This window comes from Scleropages formosus, chromosome 8 (genome assembly GCF_900964775.1).
Source record: "Scleropages formosus chromosome 8, fSclFor1.1, whole genome shotgun sequence".
NCBI classification, from domain to species: Eukaryota; Metazoa; Chordata; class Actinopteri; order Osteoglossiformes; family Osteoglossidae; genus Scleropages; species Scleropages formosus.
This window is the reverse complement of record NC_041813.1, coordinates 7,617,310-7,635,250: the sequence shown is the minus strand read 5'-3', so window position 1 is coordinate 7,635,250 and position 17,941 is coordinate 7,617,310. Positions and strand designations below refer to the sequence as shown.

At 39.6% G+C, this 17,941-nt stretch overlaps 1 protein-coding gene across 1 annotated transcript in view; it reads left to right on the top strand.

The window, feature by feature from the left end:
- The first annotated feature begins 997 nt into the window (after positions 1 to 997).
- Positions 998 to 17,941, top strand: part of ppp2r5d (protein phosphatase 2, regulatory subunit B', delta) — a 27,641-nt gene continuing 10,697 nt past the window's right edge. The window contains exons 1-4 of the mRNA XM_018724969.2: positions 998 to 1,291; positions 2,886 to 2,969; positions 10,302 to 10,479; positions 17,124 to 17,323. Coding sequence (XP_018580485.1) covers positions 1,265 to 1,291; positions 2,886 to 2,969; positions 10,302 to 10,479; positions 17,124 to 17,323 — 489 coding nt within the window. The 5' untranslated portion in view covers positions 998 to 1,264. The remainder of the gene's footprint in view (positions 1,292 to 2,885; positions 2,970 to 10,301; positions 10,480 to 17,123; positions 17,324 to 17,941) is intronic.

The window sequence follows — 17,941 nt, the reverse complement described above, 5'->3', positions numbered from 1 at the left end:
AAAAAAACTTGGAAAACTGTTGTCCATTATACAGTATGTCATTGGCAGAATGTCATAGTTATTATTGGTGGTATCAGTAACGGTAGTTATTAGTGATAAGTATTTAAATTTATTGTAGTCTAATATTTTAGAAACACTGCAGTTGTTCTTATGATTCTTGATTATGATTCTTGAATATGATGATTATTACTTGTTTATTATCGAAAGTTGTCCGCCCTTACCATTTTACATTCTAACGTGTAGTCATGGATGGTGTTATGTTGATCAACTGCGCAAAACGGCACCACGAAAAAAGGAGTAACATGGGTCATGCTGCAGTACTTTTGAGGCTACGGATGGTATCCGCTCGACCGGAAAGGCGGCTGAAGAGCGGCGCTGTTGCCATCCCGCGTCCCGGCCTGCGGTGGCTGTGCGTCCGAACAGGGGCCAGACGCGTCCCGAGGCCGAATCCCGGGCGGCGAAGATTTTTGGTAGCACGCCAGCAATGTCTTTATATTAATTTGCGTTTCAAATTATTTTGACTGTAAGTACAGAGAAGTTGTGTTGTGCTTACTAAAATTTGGAACATTCGCAAAAAATGGGACGTAAGTAAATCGCACAAGTTAACTGTCGTGTCGGGTTGATGCTTGAGTTTGATACACCTGCGAACTTCACCGGTAAAATCGTACTTGCAACGTTTTTAACTTTATGAAAAAGGTTATGCTATCACAACTGAGGAAAAAAAAATTCAATGAAGGAACGAGATGGACTGCGAAGAGTATTAATAATTGTACCATGTGCGGATTTGTACTACATTTTCACCACGTAATGAGTTGAGGCAATTATTAAGTTATATTCAAGTCAAGTCAACATGATACTACTCGTGATATTTAGACATTTAAAAATACTTAATATGGAAAAATGAGTAACACTCTGCAAGAAGTTATACTGCACTGTAAAACATGATTTTCCTGAGCGGAAATAATAAAATTAAACAGTTACAGTAATGTATCACAAATTTATTAATTACTTTTCGTTGCACTGTTGCTAGGTAGAATACCTGCTTCCTGAGAAGGTGGGGGAGTAATAATCCATCGACCGGAATTGTAACCAATGAAAAAACCGTGTTGTGCAGTCACTAGGCAGTGTTACGTTTCACAAACCAATGAGATTATTGTCGGCCGAGAAGGGCGCAGGGAGCTGGAGGTAACCGAGGGGAGTGCTGTTGAGTCCCGGGTAAGTCTGTCACGGAGTCACCGTGGATAACAGCAACAAGAACTGCAAAATGCCGAATAAGACTAAGAAAGAAAAGGTAATATAAAATGAACATTGCAATTTGAGTGGATTATGAATTGCGTGTTGTTGTTGTTGCTCCTTCGTAGGAGAAATAATGAGAAGAAGTGTATTTTGTCGGAGTATGTTTGTTGTGAGGGCCTAGCGGCGCTCGGACACGCAGGAGCCTTTCGTTCTTCAGCCTCCTTCTTTCTCCACCTCACCGGCAGCACAGGACTTCATCATGTAGCCCAGATCGCAGAAATTTTCGACCTTAACTACAACGATTCACCTCTCAGATACATAATAACATTTGGCACTTGACTAGACAGGAAAAATTTCTCTCTGTCAGGCGTGTTTCTCCTTGGAAAGAACACTGTTATAATTGTATGAATTAAAATAACGCAAACTAAGTCGGTTTGCATGTGCAGCATTTGAAGCGGTGTAAATGGAGTAAAAAGTCTGCCTTCTTTTTGCGGGCGGCTGCACGCCAGCAGCGTCGCCCGTGCGGCTCTGGCTAGTATGGTGGAGGACTGACTAGCCCCGGTGAAGTGGACTCCCAGCACGGCCCCAAGTTTCACTGGATGATGTGTGTGTGTGAGAAATATGTGGATTTTGCGTTCGAACGCGAGTGAACCTCGTACCCCGGACCTTCCCTCGTTTTTTCCCCCTCTCTGCCTCCGAAACGTTCCCCAGGTCAATTGACTCAGTGCTCCGCGGAGGAGCCTCGCAGGGCCGCCCCGACATGCTGGGACAAGCAGGGACAAGCAGGGCTGCGCATCATCAGAGGAAATCCGGCCGCTCGCAAATTATTATAAATCCCAGCGACATTAGTGTTACTGTTTGCCACCACAATGTCAATTATGTGTGTTACGTAGTTTAGGGGGAACTTGCAGTCTAGTGACGGGATGATGAGGATCAGCGACAGCAGCGCCTGGTCAGTCCCAAGTCATCATGATCGCATGGAAATCAATGACACTTCAGTCTTCACACAATTCATTTATAAAAGGCCGCTTCATGTGTGGCTTCTCTGTAAGTGTGGAAAGCCTTGAGTTGCTGAAGGACAGTGAAGCGGAGGTGGTTCTTGGTGGTGTTCGGGTCTCTCCAAATAACGGTCCTTACTCCAGTAAAAGTGGCGAGAAGGGAAGTCATAACGGTGTAAAATCAGCTAAACCGTATGGGAAACGTTAATAGAGAAAGCTGGTAGCGTAGTGGTAAGAGCTACTGCCGTTGGACCCAAAGGTCGCAGGTTCGATCCCCGGCTGTAGTATCCTCGAGCAAGGTACCTACCCTAAATTGCTCCAGTAAAATTACCCAGCTGTATAATTGGTTAAATAATTGTAACCTTAACACTGTACATCACTTTAGAGGAAAGTGTCAGCTAAATAAGTAAATGTAATACGGTTGATCTGATTTTGTTTTAACATCTTGGGGTAGTAGGTGGTGTCCTGTTTAGGGCTGTCATCTTATAATCTGATCAGTTGGTTTGAATTGTGCTCCTCTTATATTACCCTTGATTAAGGTAGTTACCCACTCACTGATGTGGTAAGAATGCTCTGCTATATAAATGGGTACATGGTTGTAAAAAGTAGCTTATCTAATGATAATAGTAATAAGGCACTTGTTACTTACAGGAGCCAAGCAAATCTGCTAAAAGTGGCACAAAGAACAGTAACATTAGCGCTGGGAAGGACACTGGATCTGAAAACTCTGATGAGGTGAGTTACTCTTTAATATTAATGTGTTTTAGAGTGTTCGGTGTGGTGACACTCAAAAAATTCTTTCATTGTTTTCTATAAACCAGAAGTATGAGAAACCGGTGAAAATAGTTTTACCTTTTGGCTTTAATCAGAATTTATTATGGGGAAATTAGGACATGATTAAATATGTCTTGCATCACCATAACCAGTCTTGATGGAAAACATCCTGCTGTTTGTAATTCTAATTATAAATAACGCAATTATATCTGCCCTTATGTCACCTCTATTACGTGGACATTGAATAAAAACCAATCTCTAAATTGGTTAACTGGTATGCTATATATTTAATCATAGAAACTCATTTCATTAACCCAAGTGATGATCTTTTTGTGTAGTTAATTGAAGGTTGCTTAAAATTTGTGCAAATCTTTCAAATATGGGCTCTGTGTAACAACGCTGACTGACCAGTCACTGTCCCTGGCTCTTTTCACCACATGAAATACTCAGGAAAGTTGCACAGTTTTTTGAGTGCTCCAGTCCTGCAAGTTTTTTGTTAGAGTTTGTGGCAGTCTTCTGGATTTTTTCGGAGGTGCTATAAAATGCGCTTTAGCTGGGTCTTGATTTCATTGTTTCTTGTTTTCCCCAGGAGGGAAAGTCTGCACTGTGTACAAACCACTCTGTGTGTGATTGTACTGTTAGATCTGACCTCATGTGGTCAAAGTTACCCACCAATAGCCTCCATTCACTTGTCCATCCTGCAAAAAGTGAAAGGAAATTGTCATTCTAGATAGTGTTTGTTTTTTGTGAGTCTATAGCAGAATTTTTAAATCTTCAGGGTTCAAATGAACATCGTTGCAGTATTGTTAGTGCTGTTTGCTTCTCTGCTTTCATCAGATGATACTTGGCAAAACAAAGGAAATTTTCAATACAAACTTTAAGCAGTGTACTGCTGAGAATGGGGAACTGCAAGTAATGTAGTGATTAGAGCTGCTGCCTTGTGCTTGAAGGATCTAGGATAAAATCCCACCTCTTGCTGTCAGAAAGTTTAGCAAGATACTTACCCTAAATTGTCCCAGTAAAAATTATCCTGCTTTTTAAATGGGTAAATCATTGTAAGTAGCTTAAATTTGTGATTTGCATTGGAGAAAAGTGTCAAATGTAAACAACAGGTTTGAGCAGTATTGAAGCATGAATATTAAATGCTCACAGTTCTAAGTGAAATTTAATTAAATAATCCATAGAATACTTGCACCAAATGTTTTAGAATCATAAGTGGAGAACTTCTGCAATGATTGCTACATAATGTGTTAGGTGTGAAACGGGACACGCTGCACACCATGTATGTAATCATGGACGAGAATGCAGGTGATTGTGTTGTTCTCTCAAGTGCAGAATATTTTTAAATAACAGAAAAGGTCCACTTTTAGTTCAGTGCTTTTAAAGGATTTTTTTGTATGGTGTGGAGTAGAATATAAAGTGTCACATGTTTCTAAGTTACTGTGGACAGCAGCCATGGCAGCAGTTAGTCTCCAGCTTTGGACACATGGTCCCAGTTTTGAATTCCCTCCCCTGGATCTAATACCCTTGAGCACGGATAAGTACCACGTAGTACCCTTGATCGATAAGTACAATGCTCACAAACCATGCAAATGTAATGCATTCCTGAGAAATCCTCTGAGAGGTGAATTTAAGGATGTATTAACCAGTAGTTTGAATGGTAAAAAATAATAAATTGTTCCTTCGCCCCAAAAGCGATGCCCATTTATAATAATCTAATCACCATATCCCATTAAAATGGACACATTTACTTTAATAGTTAACAATATTTTAACAAATAACAAGGAAGTTTCCCTTCATTAATTACTGTAATACTGAGTAGCTGTTTAGCTGTGCTCATTCAGCTCTTTCGTAGCTGTTACATTCTTTATACAGACTGTGTTTTCTCCAGGTGCTCCAGTTTCCTCCCACAGTCAAGATACACTTCAAGTGGATTGCTGACTCTAAATTGTCCTTAGTGTGTCTCTTATATTGCTGCACTGTATTAAGGGGTGAGTGATTGTTGGGAGTTTAATGTAGTGTATCTAGCATTGTATTTTATCTTTGATTAAGGTGTCTGCAAAATACTAGTTAGTAATCATTGTACATCACAATGATGAAAAGCATCTGCTAAACGTCTTGCTACTCTGCTGTCAGATGTGCGAAATCTAAATTAGGTTCTTGTAAATTTGAAGAAATGCCTTGTAAGACAAAGTAGGAGGAGGAAACTCCTCGTGAAGTCAGATTGTTGTAACTTAAATGGATGTATCTCAAGGTATGACTGTAATTGCTTAACACTGTAAGTTGCTTCGGAGAAAAGCATTGATATTGAATATCAACGAATCATATGAATTATGCTGATAAAACAGATGTCTGCTTGCTCCCACTTTGAAAACATCCTCACATAGAGTGACATTGATAGTGGAACATAGCATCCTCAGCACTTGATGTCACATGTTGGGTGTAAAGCTATTGATCTTGATCTATTTTGGGACCGTTTGGGTCAGGTCTCTTCAGTAGAGCCAGTCATATCTGTTGTACTGTGTTCCTGGCCTTGGGCGGGCCTGAACTTGCACAGGAGTGTTTCATGTCAACATGCTTCCCGTTTGTGCATTGTTTATGCTGTTGATAGAGAGGGGCACAAAATCTTATGTTCTTTCTTAAGTGTCATTCAGTGTTCATTTGGATGCTCAAATGGATCTCCTTTAGCTACTCAAAAGTGGTGCTGTTGGTAGTTGGTGGCGTGGAGTGTTGCAGAATTATACTCTGAAAATCTGGGCAGCTGTTAGCATAGTGATTAGAGCTGCTGCCTTTGGACCCAAAGATGGCAGGTTCGAGTCTCACCCTCCAGCTGTGGAACACTTGAGCAAGGTACTTATCCTAAATTGCTCTAGTAAAATTACCCAGATGTATAAATGGGTAAATAATTGTAAGTAACGTTAACATTGCAAGTTGCTTTGGAGAGAATGTAGTTCTTTTTGAAAGCAAGGAGGCAGCAAGCAGCATTGAGTGTGCTTCTTGTGTGGTATTTGCTGGCACAGGTGGTGCTCCCTACACTAAATAGAACAATGGCAGTTGAGTCATGAAACTGTAGGTCTAGAGGATGATTTGCAAGCAGGGGTTTCTCCTTCACTCTCTCCCTCTTGGTATACCTCTTTTTACATGTCTTTTCTTCCTCTGCATCTCTCTCCATCCCCCTTTGTGTGTTTGATCCCCTCCATCCTGTAGTTGGGCATTGTTGACCCTCACCTTTCAGGAATTCACTTTGAGTCACGAAGCACTATGTTTTAAAGGTTGTCGCTCTTTTGCATCAGTTTGTTTCTTCAGTTTACTTATGTCAAATAATGGGCAAAACTTATGTAATGTGAACACCTCTTGAACTCATACTTCTTATGTTTAATTTCACTGGGACTTTGTAAAAAATGTGAAGAAATGTATGCAGTGTAAATATACTGAAAGCTTACTTAGTAAACACAACATCCTTACTTATGACTGACTGTAATTTGTAACTATTAGTGTTACATCTTGGTAAATACTAAATATTTCCTGAAGAGTATTACATAAAATGGTAGTAAAGAGAAGATAGTTATCCTGTTCAGGTTGATATTGATCTCATGGTTGTTTTTTTTAAAAAAATGGTTTTTTCTCACCAGTTGATCCACAGTTAGCCTTGCGATTACCAAATGAGTGTACTTAGTGACATCATTCTGTTATTATTTTGTTGTTCTGGTGAGTTGTTGAGAACCGTAAACTCTGTGGCAAGGTACACTCTCGTCCTGTCAGAGAAAGCAAGAGAGACACCCCTTTTATGCTTCGGACAGTTTCGTGCTTGGAACACTTTCCTTGAGCACATGACGAGAGGGGCCCAGCCATGTTGAATTATTAAGCAAAGTCTAGTTAAAAAAAAAACCGGTGTCCTTTTCATTTGGGAACTGGTGCACAGACTAGCCTAATAGGGGGGATGTAAGGTTACAAGCAGTTAAATAAAGTAAGTCTCAGAAAGAGAGCAGTTAAATATTTTTGAAAGGCCTTCTCACGCTGAGCTCAATAGTATGAAATGCAGGCTTCCAAGGTGAAGGGGGTTCAAATCCTTGAGTAACAGAGCAAAAAGTAGGGGTAAGTTTCTAGGTGTTTGAAATGATGAGAAGTTGTGAAATTGTCCCTTTAGTCCAACTTCGACAAACTCAGTTTTTCATCTTGCTGTCTCTATAAACTCCTAATGGCCTCCAGCAATATGACCAGTCTTGCTTTTTGATATGTTCTAGATTCCTTTTTGTCTTTTGCAAGTAGCGGCCTCAGCAGTTGCTTTCTCCAGAACTTGGTGATAAAGTAGGTCTTGCAAGAAGTCTGATCTGTTCTCCCTGTGGGACTGTTCAGCTGTTTGCCTCGTTGCGATACATGATTCCTGCATTTGCTGCTTCCAGCTTTGCTAGGTACAAAAAAGTAGCTTAATCATCTTAATTCATAAATGAATAAGATGTATTTTGTAAGGTAACATTTACATTTATTCATTTACCTGACACTTTTCTCCAAAGCAACATATAATGTTAAGTTACTTAGTTATTTACCCCATTATACAGCTGTGTAATTTGTACTGGAGTAACTTGGGGTATGTACCTTGCTCAAGGGTACTACAGCTGAAATTGGGTCCAAGGATGCAGCAGCTCTAACCACTACGCTACCAGCTGCCCTGCAACATTTCAACCTAGATGGAGCAGAAGGAAAATGAATTAATCTTTGAAAGGCTAATTTATTTGTTTCTGGCATAATTGCCATTTTTGTTCTCCTTTAAGCAATAAATAGTTTGCATTTGTACCTTTTTGGTAACTCATCTCATACAAAAAGTGACACCATAAATAATACAGAATATTAAATTTCCGGTTTATTAAAAAGCTATAGTATCCATGGTATATATGTGAAAAATTGTGTATGGCAAGAAACTGAAGCTGGAGGTGCTCTCATTGTAATAAAATTCAATAACGTAACATCAAATAGCCTGTTTACACTTGAATAATTTAACTTAATGTAACAAAAAACAGCATTCAGCTTAATCATGTGACTTAAATGGCTAAATCAAGTCTGATAAAAAGCTGAGCTGGAACAGAAAACAGGGAAGATTACTGCCAAGGTTATGCTGGAAACTAAGAGGTTATATGAGCTGCTGGTTACATGAGCTGCTTTGCAAATGTCACAGAACATATATACCACTATAATATTTACTGGAGTATATCACAGGGCATGAAAAAACATTTCCAAAGTTTTAGAAGTGAATAACTCAAAGGAGGAAAACCGTATAAATGCAATATGCTTTTTTTGTAGTTACCTTAGTTGTTTTGGCTCTTGTACACACACTCAAATTCTGGAAATTGCTGCTGCTGAAAAGAAAATCTCTAATAACTTGTATGTGATGTATGGTAGCTCCTCATGTTGTTACCGTTGAAGTGACAAATTTCTAAAAACATTTTCCATTTTTAACATTTTCTTCACCTTTCCGTTTTCTGAAAAGTGTGTATTACGGATCAAAAGCCATCTGCATTTCAGCAACCAGCCGTATTGTTCAGGAACAAGATGATGAATGTTGCGCATTTGTGGAAAGAATGTCAGCTATTGACACTGAGTAGGAGTTTGAGGCATAGTTTTTATTTTCAGTAATTTTTAAATACTGTAGGTTGAGTAGCTGAAAGTCAGTTTTTTTAGTTCGTTTTGAATTCAAGTATTTTTTATTATAGGTGTATCTACATTTTGACAGGACCTAAGCTGTTATAAATGAACAGATCGAACTGGCCAAAAATTGACACACTTCACACATGTTTATGTGATGAAATCTCTCAATTGGGATTTCATGGGAGGTTTTGGAGGTGTATATTTTCTTTAATTTTTAATTTTAAGTTAATAAAGAATAATGAAATTATTTCACTATGGTGGGCTTCTGAAACACTGCAGCCCTGCAGTGCACTGCATTAGGACCTCCACTAATTGATATTGAATTGATAAATGGAAGCTTTATAGAGGGTTTTGCATTTATTACACTGTAGCTCTACCTGAGGTTTTTACAGAAACCGGTCAGCAAATGGAGGGATTTAATATGTAACTTTTATGTTTTGGTGACAAAAGTGACTTGAATGTAATAAACAAATTGAGTTACAGACTTCTGGTTCTAATTGCATTTCTAAGTTGAGGAGCCAGTGTACATATGAAATCCATATTCTCTATGCTTCTGTGTTTGCATTCTATGAAATTCACATTTTGTAACGGTAAGTTTAAAAAAAAAAAAAAAAAAAAAAAGTGTTTTTACAGTCTGTTAAAGTAGGAGTCAGTTTCTTTTTACGTTATATACGTTTGGATTTGTTCCAATTTCTTTGGTTGGCCCTTTGGTGGTAGAGATGCAATTGCTTACAACTACCTAGTGTAGCTAAATTAGTTACATTCTGTTTTGTTGTCAGTTGATTGATCCTGGTCAGTCTTATAAATCACACACACACACACACATTTTCAGAAACGCTTGTCCCATACGGGGTCACGGGGAACCGGAGCCTACCCGGTGACACAGGGCGTAAGGCCGGAGGGGGAGGGGACACACCCAGGACGGGATGCCAGCCCATCGCACGGCACCCCAGGCAGGACTCAAACCCCAGACCCACCAGAGAGCCGGACCCGGCCAAGCCCGTTGCGCCACCGCACCCCCCATCCGGGCATAAAATTATTTTAATGTAAAGGATGGCTTGGAGAATTTTTTTTTTTTTTTTTTTTTTTTTTTTTAATTAATTTGTACAATGTATGAAAGTATGATTTTATTGAGCTTTAGGCACTCTGGTGCATCTAGTCTGTATTAAACTATAAAGCACTTTTTGCTGAAGTGAGGTAAGGCCTGAGCCAAATGGCTGTGCTAGCCCCAGCCTTTTATTGGGCCTGCCAGAGTAGGTGTGTGCCTGTGGCCACCGATCCACTAAAGTGTAAATAAATGGATAAATGCATGTTATTTACATCTCTACAGGCAGCCTTGTGGTCAGACTATGTGTTGCACTCACTCTAGAGCATGCTGAAAAAAATAACTTTTCAATTGTAAGTTCTCAGAGGTAGTTATGATGTCATCTTTTCCCTGGTTTTAGCCAATTTAATATTAATGATTAATTGATTGCAAGCACTACCATTTATACCCTTATCAGCAAGGATACAGATGAGGTAAGGAACAGAATTATACACGTCGTGTATTGAAGATTGATGTTGTAATAATGTGCTCTTAATGCAATAACCTCTTGTCATGCTTCTGACTTCATGGCTTAGAACTTAAACGTGTGTCTCTTCACTCAACAGGCCACACAGCAGCAAACTGCAAGTAAGAGGCCCAGCAACAGCACCCCACCACCCACTCAGCTCAATAAAATCAAGTACTCGGGTGGGCCACAAATTGTCAAGAAGGAACGACGCCAGAGCTCATCTCGCTTCAACCTGAGCAAGAACCGTGAGCTGCAGAAACTCCCTGCCCTCAAAGGTAGGACATTACCTGTAAACTTAATTAACTCTGTGGCCTCTAGTGATTGATGTTTGTGCTTTTGTGCTAACTTGCCCGGAAGGTAGACAATTCCAAGACGTGGTTTGTAGATTGAGGACACATTATTGTGACTTCAGCTATTGCAGGACTGAGAATGTATTCTTAAGCAGCAGTTTGTATGCTGTAGCTATATACAGGGATACATTCTGAGAAATTCATCGTTAAGCTATTTCATCATTGTGCAAACATCAGTGTACTTATACAAACCTAGATGGTATAGCCTATTAGCCTCACTAGCAGTGGATTTTGTACGCTTAGGGGCCGTGATGAACAAAATAACAAAACGATGCAGTCAAGAGACGCGGCAAACACGAGATTTATGACGCTGCTGCTGTAACGCAACATACTGTATCACAGTAAACTTTTTATAAGTAGAAAGAGTGCACTCTAAAATAACGATAAAAGTACAGTATAGTAAATGTATAAACCAGTAACAGGTGTTTTAATGTCATCAAGTATTATGTACTGTACATAATTGTATGTGCTATACTTTTATATGACTGGCAACGCAGTAGGTTTGTTTACATTGGCGCCGCCACCAAAACGTGAGTAACACGTTGCGTTACGACGGCTATGATGTCAGTAGTCAATAAGAATTTTTCAGCTCCATTGTAATCGTGTGGGACCATCGTCGTATATGCGGTCAGTTGTTAAGCGAAACATCGTTAAGTGGCTCATAACTGTATCTCATGCTGCAATGGTTATCATTAGATGATTGTTTGACCTTCATGTGCCAGAGTGTAACATAAAGGAAGTCAGATATACGGTTATTGAGTTTTCTTTTAGAGTACAATATATTTCACTCCATTTTTAAATGCTGTTGTTATACTGTCTACATTTTCATATTCAGATTGATTGCCTTTGTTAAAAGACTGTAGCTGACAGGTTCCATTACTAAAAAACTGCCTGAAACAGTTTGTTTTAGTAGTCTGTCAGTGGAAGCTGAGTATTTCTACTCTCAGTAACTCCACAGAGTGTGAGACATAATTCTTATGTGGCTTTGATTCCCAGGCCAAGGAAAAGATACTACGTGTATCACCCAAACATGTAACAGAAACTACTGTGGAAGTGTTACAGCTGAATAGGACAGTGCTTAGAAACCACCATAAAGATGGATTAGGCTGTATGCACGCAACCTGAAGTTGTTTAGTTTCTGTAGTGAAATAGTTTGGTGCACAAAGAATACAACTCCAGGCACTACGAATCTGGGCTCCACAGAAATGTTTTTGATCATAGGTGGTCTGGCCTAAGAAGTTTTTGATTGGAAATTTACTAAGGTATAGTTCCTTCTCATTGCATGTTGCACATTTCACTGATTTGTCAAGGGATAATAATCTGACCTTTGATGCAAATTTCCTCTTTTTTTTTCCCCTTTGTTTCTGTTTTCTTTGTGCTGACTGTCTGTCAGATTCTGTACTACTCTTGGCATATATCCAGGTGTTTGCTTAATGATCAGTGTCACCTTTTACAGTACTGCATATCATGGGTTTGTTCCAGACACACCCAAACTGCAGACTTCTGCTGTGAACCACTTGTGGTACCGTATGTGAGGTCTTGCTGTCCACTGTGCACTGTCCAAGGCACAGGGTGTGAACTGGCATGGTTTAGGGAAGTCGAATGTGAGCGGGACAAACGGAGGAAGCACCAGGGACTCCGATTTCCCCCGTTTGTGTGTTGCAACCACCCCTGCTGTGCTGTGTGCCATCTGACTGGGATTCACACTTTGTCTTGGTTTCATCCATTCATTCTTGATCTCTCGCTATGGACAGGACCCTGCTGCTGACTGGGTCATGTAGCCAGTCGTAGCCAAGCAAACAACTTGATGTGGATGGAGGAGGGTGACCTGCTTGGATCTTGGGACTGTCCTGTTAGTTAAATCCAGCTTGTTCTTTTTGAAAAGGAGGGATTTAATAATGTCCATGTAAAATGTTTTTCTTTGAATTTCTTTTAACTGTTCTTTTTCTCTTAAATTGATTCTCAACTCATTAAAGACGATTCTACTCCTATCAGTTTTTGTCAAATAGACCAACATTTTGAAGAGGGAGAACACATGTTCAAATTTTTAGTTTCAGTTGAATAGGATGCACATATATAGAGGTTAGAGTTAAGACATTTGTACACCCTTGTCCTTCTGTTGAAAGTTTCCTTTATGTGTATAAAGGAGTACACTGGGTCCTCAACTTACAAACACAGTTGGGAGTGTTTTTATCACTCAAATTTATGTGCAACTCCTAAGTCACCATTATCGCTAAATCGCAATCAATAAAAGCTGAATAATACATGCATCCCTCCATTTATTAATGGGTGAAGTTCTGTAAAACCTTGAGTCGAAGCTGTAATAAACGCTCCATAATGCTTCCATCCATCCATTATTATTAACTGCTTGTCCAGTGCAGTGTCACAGTGGTCTGCTGTATCCCAAAAATAGGGCACAAAATCAGGCATGGAGTACACTCCAGATATGATGTTACTAGTTGGTTTAAAATTGCTGAAATTAAAAAGTTAATCTCTCATTCAGTGCTACTGACTTCACATAAGCATGTGTAGTGTCCTTCAGCTTCAGTCCACTTTTTTATCTACATAGTAAAAGTGAAAGCGATGTATCATTGAATTTATGGGTTGGATTATGTAAAATCTTGTATATAGTACTGTAAATAAAACATACTACGGGCAAATTTTTTATCATCTTCAGGCTGTGAACACTGGAAGGTGGTCCTTCCCTTCTTTTCATTCAATGCAATTAAAATCAGGTTCTCCAAGGATTTCTGTTGAGGTATGTGTTATGGGGTGAGAAATGTTTGTTTTTTAGATGATCAAATAAAGGAATGCAGAATGAATTATAGTGATGTTTAAAAAAAAAAAAAAAAAAGTTTCTTTTATGTTTTGAGGTACCACATGGTGTAGTGGTTAGAACTGCCATGCATGGCTCCACAGGTCTCCAGTTCAAATCCCAATTTCTGGTATGTTACTTTTGAACGAGGCACTTACCCTGAGTTGGGGGGACCCTTCAGTAAAAATTGCCTAGCTGTAGAAAACTTAAATCATTCTAAGTAGCTTAACATTGTAAATCACTTTGGAGAAAAGCATATTCCAAATAAATAATTCTAAATATATGTGAGCTTCATCAAAGCTTTGAAAGTGGAAGTTATAAATTGAGTAAATTGAATACTACTGTAGTTGTCCCTTGAAATATCAGAACGGATACTACAAAGAACAGTTGCGTATGGTTCAGGATTAGACACTAGTTTATAACCCCTTGCAACTTATTATGGTGAATTTAAAATACATGCAGCATAACTTAATTGGCGAGACTCGTGAGGGATTGCTTGCTTGTTTTTTTTTTTTTTTTTTGGAATTACGTTATCTCGCTTGTTAGTTCTTATAATACATTTAGTGCTACCACTGTGGGTACAGTGGCACCTATACAAAATGACAATGTACAGGTATGCGCCGCTTTACGATGTTTTGGGCAGCGACGGCCTGCATATATGACGGTGGTCCCGTAAAAATACATGCGTCACTTAACGACGGGGATACGTTCTGAGAAATGTGTCATTAGGCAATTTCATCGTTGTGCAAACGTAAAGTGTTCTTATACAAACCTAGATGGTATAGACTCTGCAGTCAAGAGACGCGGTAAACACAAGATTTATGAACTCACTGCCACTGAATACACTCCTTAAATGATGGGCCACAACTTTTGTTACAAAACTCTTTGGTTGAAGTATGTGCGGTTAATGGTGAGTCTGGCTATGGGTTTAAAAACTAAAGCAAGGCATCTGTTCAATATGATATAATTTTCCTGCAGACACCTGAAAAATTACCTGGGGCTAATGATAAAATTCCAGATTTTTGTAACTGTATGGAATGTAAGACATTGAAAAGATGTACAAATAGCTAGTTACTGTCAGCACTGTATATCATGTGTCCTAGTTGATGTCAGTAGAAGCCTCTGTCTTAAAAGCCATTTCCCCGGCTTTCCTGAGCTGGTATCAGTTCTTAATTTCTATTATGTGTCATTTTTTGTAACTGCTTTCCAGACCTGGGTAATTTTACTGTGATTCCCAGCAAAATAATATACGTGCGTGACTATGTGATTGATTCTTCAGCTTGGTTCTGAACACCAAGACATGGTATGATGTCCCCACAAAGGTCAACTTTGTTAGGTGGATGGAAATCATCACTTTCAACCTTCCAGATGGGTTCTGTTCAGCAATCCAGCCCGTAGAAGTATCTGTAAGGGCTACAAAACAAAATACAAAATATCCAAAGTAATGTCTCAAGTTTGTGTTATTTGTTCATGGAGAAAATGTACTGTGTATAAGTAAAGTTTTGAGAGATTATTATACGGTATATTGCATCTACTATAACACATGCTTTTAGATGGGAGAACCATAGGGTTTAGATATAATGGTGGTAAGGCCAATAACACATGCAAACAAGGGAATGAGAAGACTGGTAGTGTGGAGTGTTTGGTTCTGAATCAGTGAAGGACAAATGGAAATAAGCTTAGCCTGTTATAATTACCATAAATATTGTCATTTTTTTTTAACTTTATAATTTAATTTCTTTGTACTGTGGCAGTTGGCCGCTGGTTGAACCCGTGTGATTAGGCTAGCCACAGTTCAAGATTTTATCAAAGAAAAGGGGTTTTTTTGCAGGTTATGTGGACCTCTGTTGTTCAGATAATAAAAAATATAAATTGCTGAGTTCAAGGAAAGCCACATAAGGTATAAGGTAGCACAAGTAGGCAGAGATGGGGACATTGCTGTAAGTTGATGTAGGACATCAAGGCAGTTAGAGCCAAAATTTATATTTTACCAATAAAAGACAGAACCAAACATGCGCTTAAGAAGATACTTTGAGTTTTTGCAAAGACAATAAATGTAGACTTTTTCCACCTACGTGCTACTTGTACTATGTACTCCTTCCTTCTAAACACACACACACACACGATCTGAACCACTTGTTCCATACGGGGTTGCGGGGAGCTGGAGCCTAACCCAGCAACACAGGGCGTAAGGCTGGAGGGGGAGGGGACACACCCAGGACGGGACTCCGTCGCAAGGCACCCCAAGCAGGACTCGAACCCCAGACCCACCGGAGAGCAGGACCCAGTCCAACCCACTGCGCCACTGTGCCCCCCTCCTTCTAAACACTCTGGTGGAAATTAAAAACCTGTTGCAAAGATGGGTCATTATAAGAGTTTTTCTATGGTTTCGGTGTAACAATGAATTAAATATTGAAAGCTGATACAGAGTAGATCTTTTTTCTCTTAACTTGTATAGTTGTGTATGGCAAGTCACAGCATCAGACTTCGGAAACATCCTTTTTAGAGTCCAGTATCTAGCACTTTACAAGCATTTTCTTAGGTCTTGTATAATATTTGTCTCTATTTGTAACTTCAGCACTATTAGTGTCAACTTTAAATTTCAGTTAAGTCTGAAAATATTTTTAAATCTTTTTGAACAGTTGATTTGTGAGCTTACTACACTTGCTTGAAGTTTCAGTTGGTCAGCCTTTATGTGGTATTTTTACGGTTTGTCTGTTCTAATTGGTGATAATTTAACCTGATTTGATAAAGATTGTTATGGCCATCTCTTTTTTCCATAGCATCTTGATAGCATTACTTGGCAGCAATATTTCCAAATCTTGAAGGACCTTCTTGCTTAGTCAGGGTTATAAGGTTTGACTAGACTTAAGATTAATTATTCAGTTAGCAGGGGGGTGTGGTGGCGCAGTGGGTTGGACCACGGTCCTGCTCTCCGGTGGGTCTGGGGTTCGAGTCCCGCTTGGGGTGCCTTGCGACGGACTGGCGTCCCGTCTTGGGTGTGTCCCCTCTCCCTCTGGCCTTACGCCCTGTGTTGCCGGGTAGGCTCCGGTTCCCCGTGACCCCGTATGGGACAAGCGGTTCTGAAAATGTGTGTGTGTGTGTGTGTGTGTGTGTGTGTGTATTCAGTTAGCACTCAGGCAGTATTTGATTCTCACCTGAATTTTCATACACTTTATATTTTTAGCAACATTTTTTTTCTACTCCAGGCGACTGCCCATAGTGCTGATGTTTTTTGCGTTAGCCTCCATAATAGTAGTATTGATGTACTAGCAAAAAGATCACAAATGTCTTTTTTATCTTACAGATTCCCTTCACTTGTGCCATGGTTATACATTTTACAGGAGGTAGAGGTGTATGAGATGATTGTTTCTGTTTCATTTTGGTTTTCAGATTTTAATCTTGCAAGGAATGCTCTTTCATGGCTGCATTAGTATATGGCAATTTATTTTCTGCACAGCCATAGATTTTTGAATGTTCAGAGTTGATCAGAATGGTCCTAAGGCTCAAAGAACGAAAATGAAAGGTCCAAACAATAATGGGAAGGAATAAGGATGTTCTGGTCAAAACCCAGATCCACAGTAAAATTACATTAGTGTTTGCTTGCATGTTCAGCTGTTCCACCTGCCTTTGTTGCTGGCACTACTAACAGCAGTTTTGAATTGTGCAATATATGTATTATAGTCGGAGTTAAAAAGAAGTGTCTAAATCTTATTTATTTTTTTTTGTCCCTGTCTATGTGGTGAATGCCCAGATGCCCCACCTATGGAACGGGAGGAGCTTTTCGTGCAGAAGTTGCGGCAGTGCTGTGTGCTCTTTGACTTTGTCACTGACCCTCTGAGCGACCTCAAGTACAAGGAGGTGAAGCGCGCTGGACTAAATGAGATGGTGGAATACATCACACACAACCGTGATGTAGTGACAGAGTCCATCTACCCAGAGGCAGTCATCATGGTGAGAGTCCAAACTGCAGTTTTATGGGATGAGATAGGCACCTGTGCTTCTTAAGGATTGTGTCTTTCAGTGCACATATTTGTGAAAGCAGTTGTACAGGAGAGAAGTCTAAGGCTCCTTGAGTTTTTATATGACTGAAAATTTTATTTTACTGATGTCAGTAGTTTGTTTCAAGAATTTTATTGCTGCTGTCTCTTTCTTGGCCTCTACACAGCTTTTTGGAGTGTGTCACATCCACATTTTATCCTTTATCCTTTCATCAGTGAAGGATGTGTTGATACACTGAGCTACTGAGTTATCGAGGTAGCAGTTGGTTGGAGAATGTGACCACATATCCACAAGTTAGGCTGATGGCCAGATGGCCAGAGCCCCCTCCGTTTCCTCATTGGTTTCTGTGCTTTTGCTGCTCTATGCTTTAGGCTGCCAAGATTCCAAAAAGCAGATCAGCAAGTAGTTTTAACTTAGCCTCAAGGAATGCAGAATCTCATTATTTGGTTCTTGTTAGAAGTGTGTTGGTGGCCAGGTGAATCTTGTTAAATCTCACTGTGATTGCTGTTAGATTTAGAGAGTTCCTCACTGTGCTTAACTGAAATGTATGGCCATTCCTTCCTTCACATA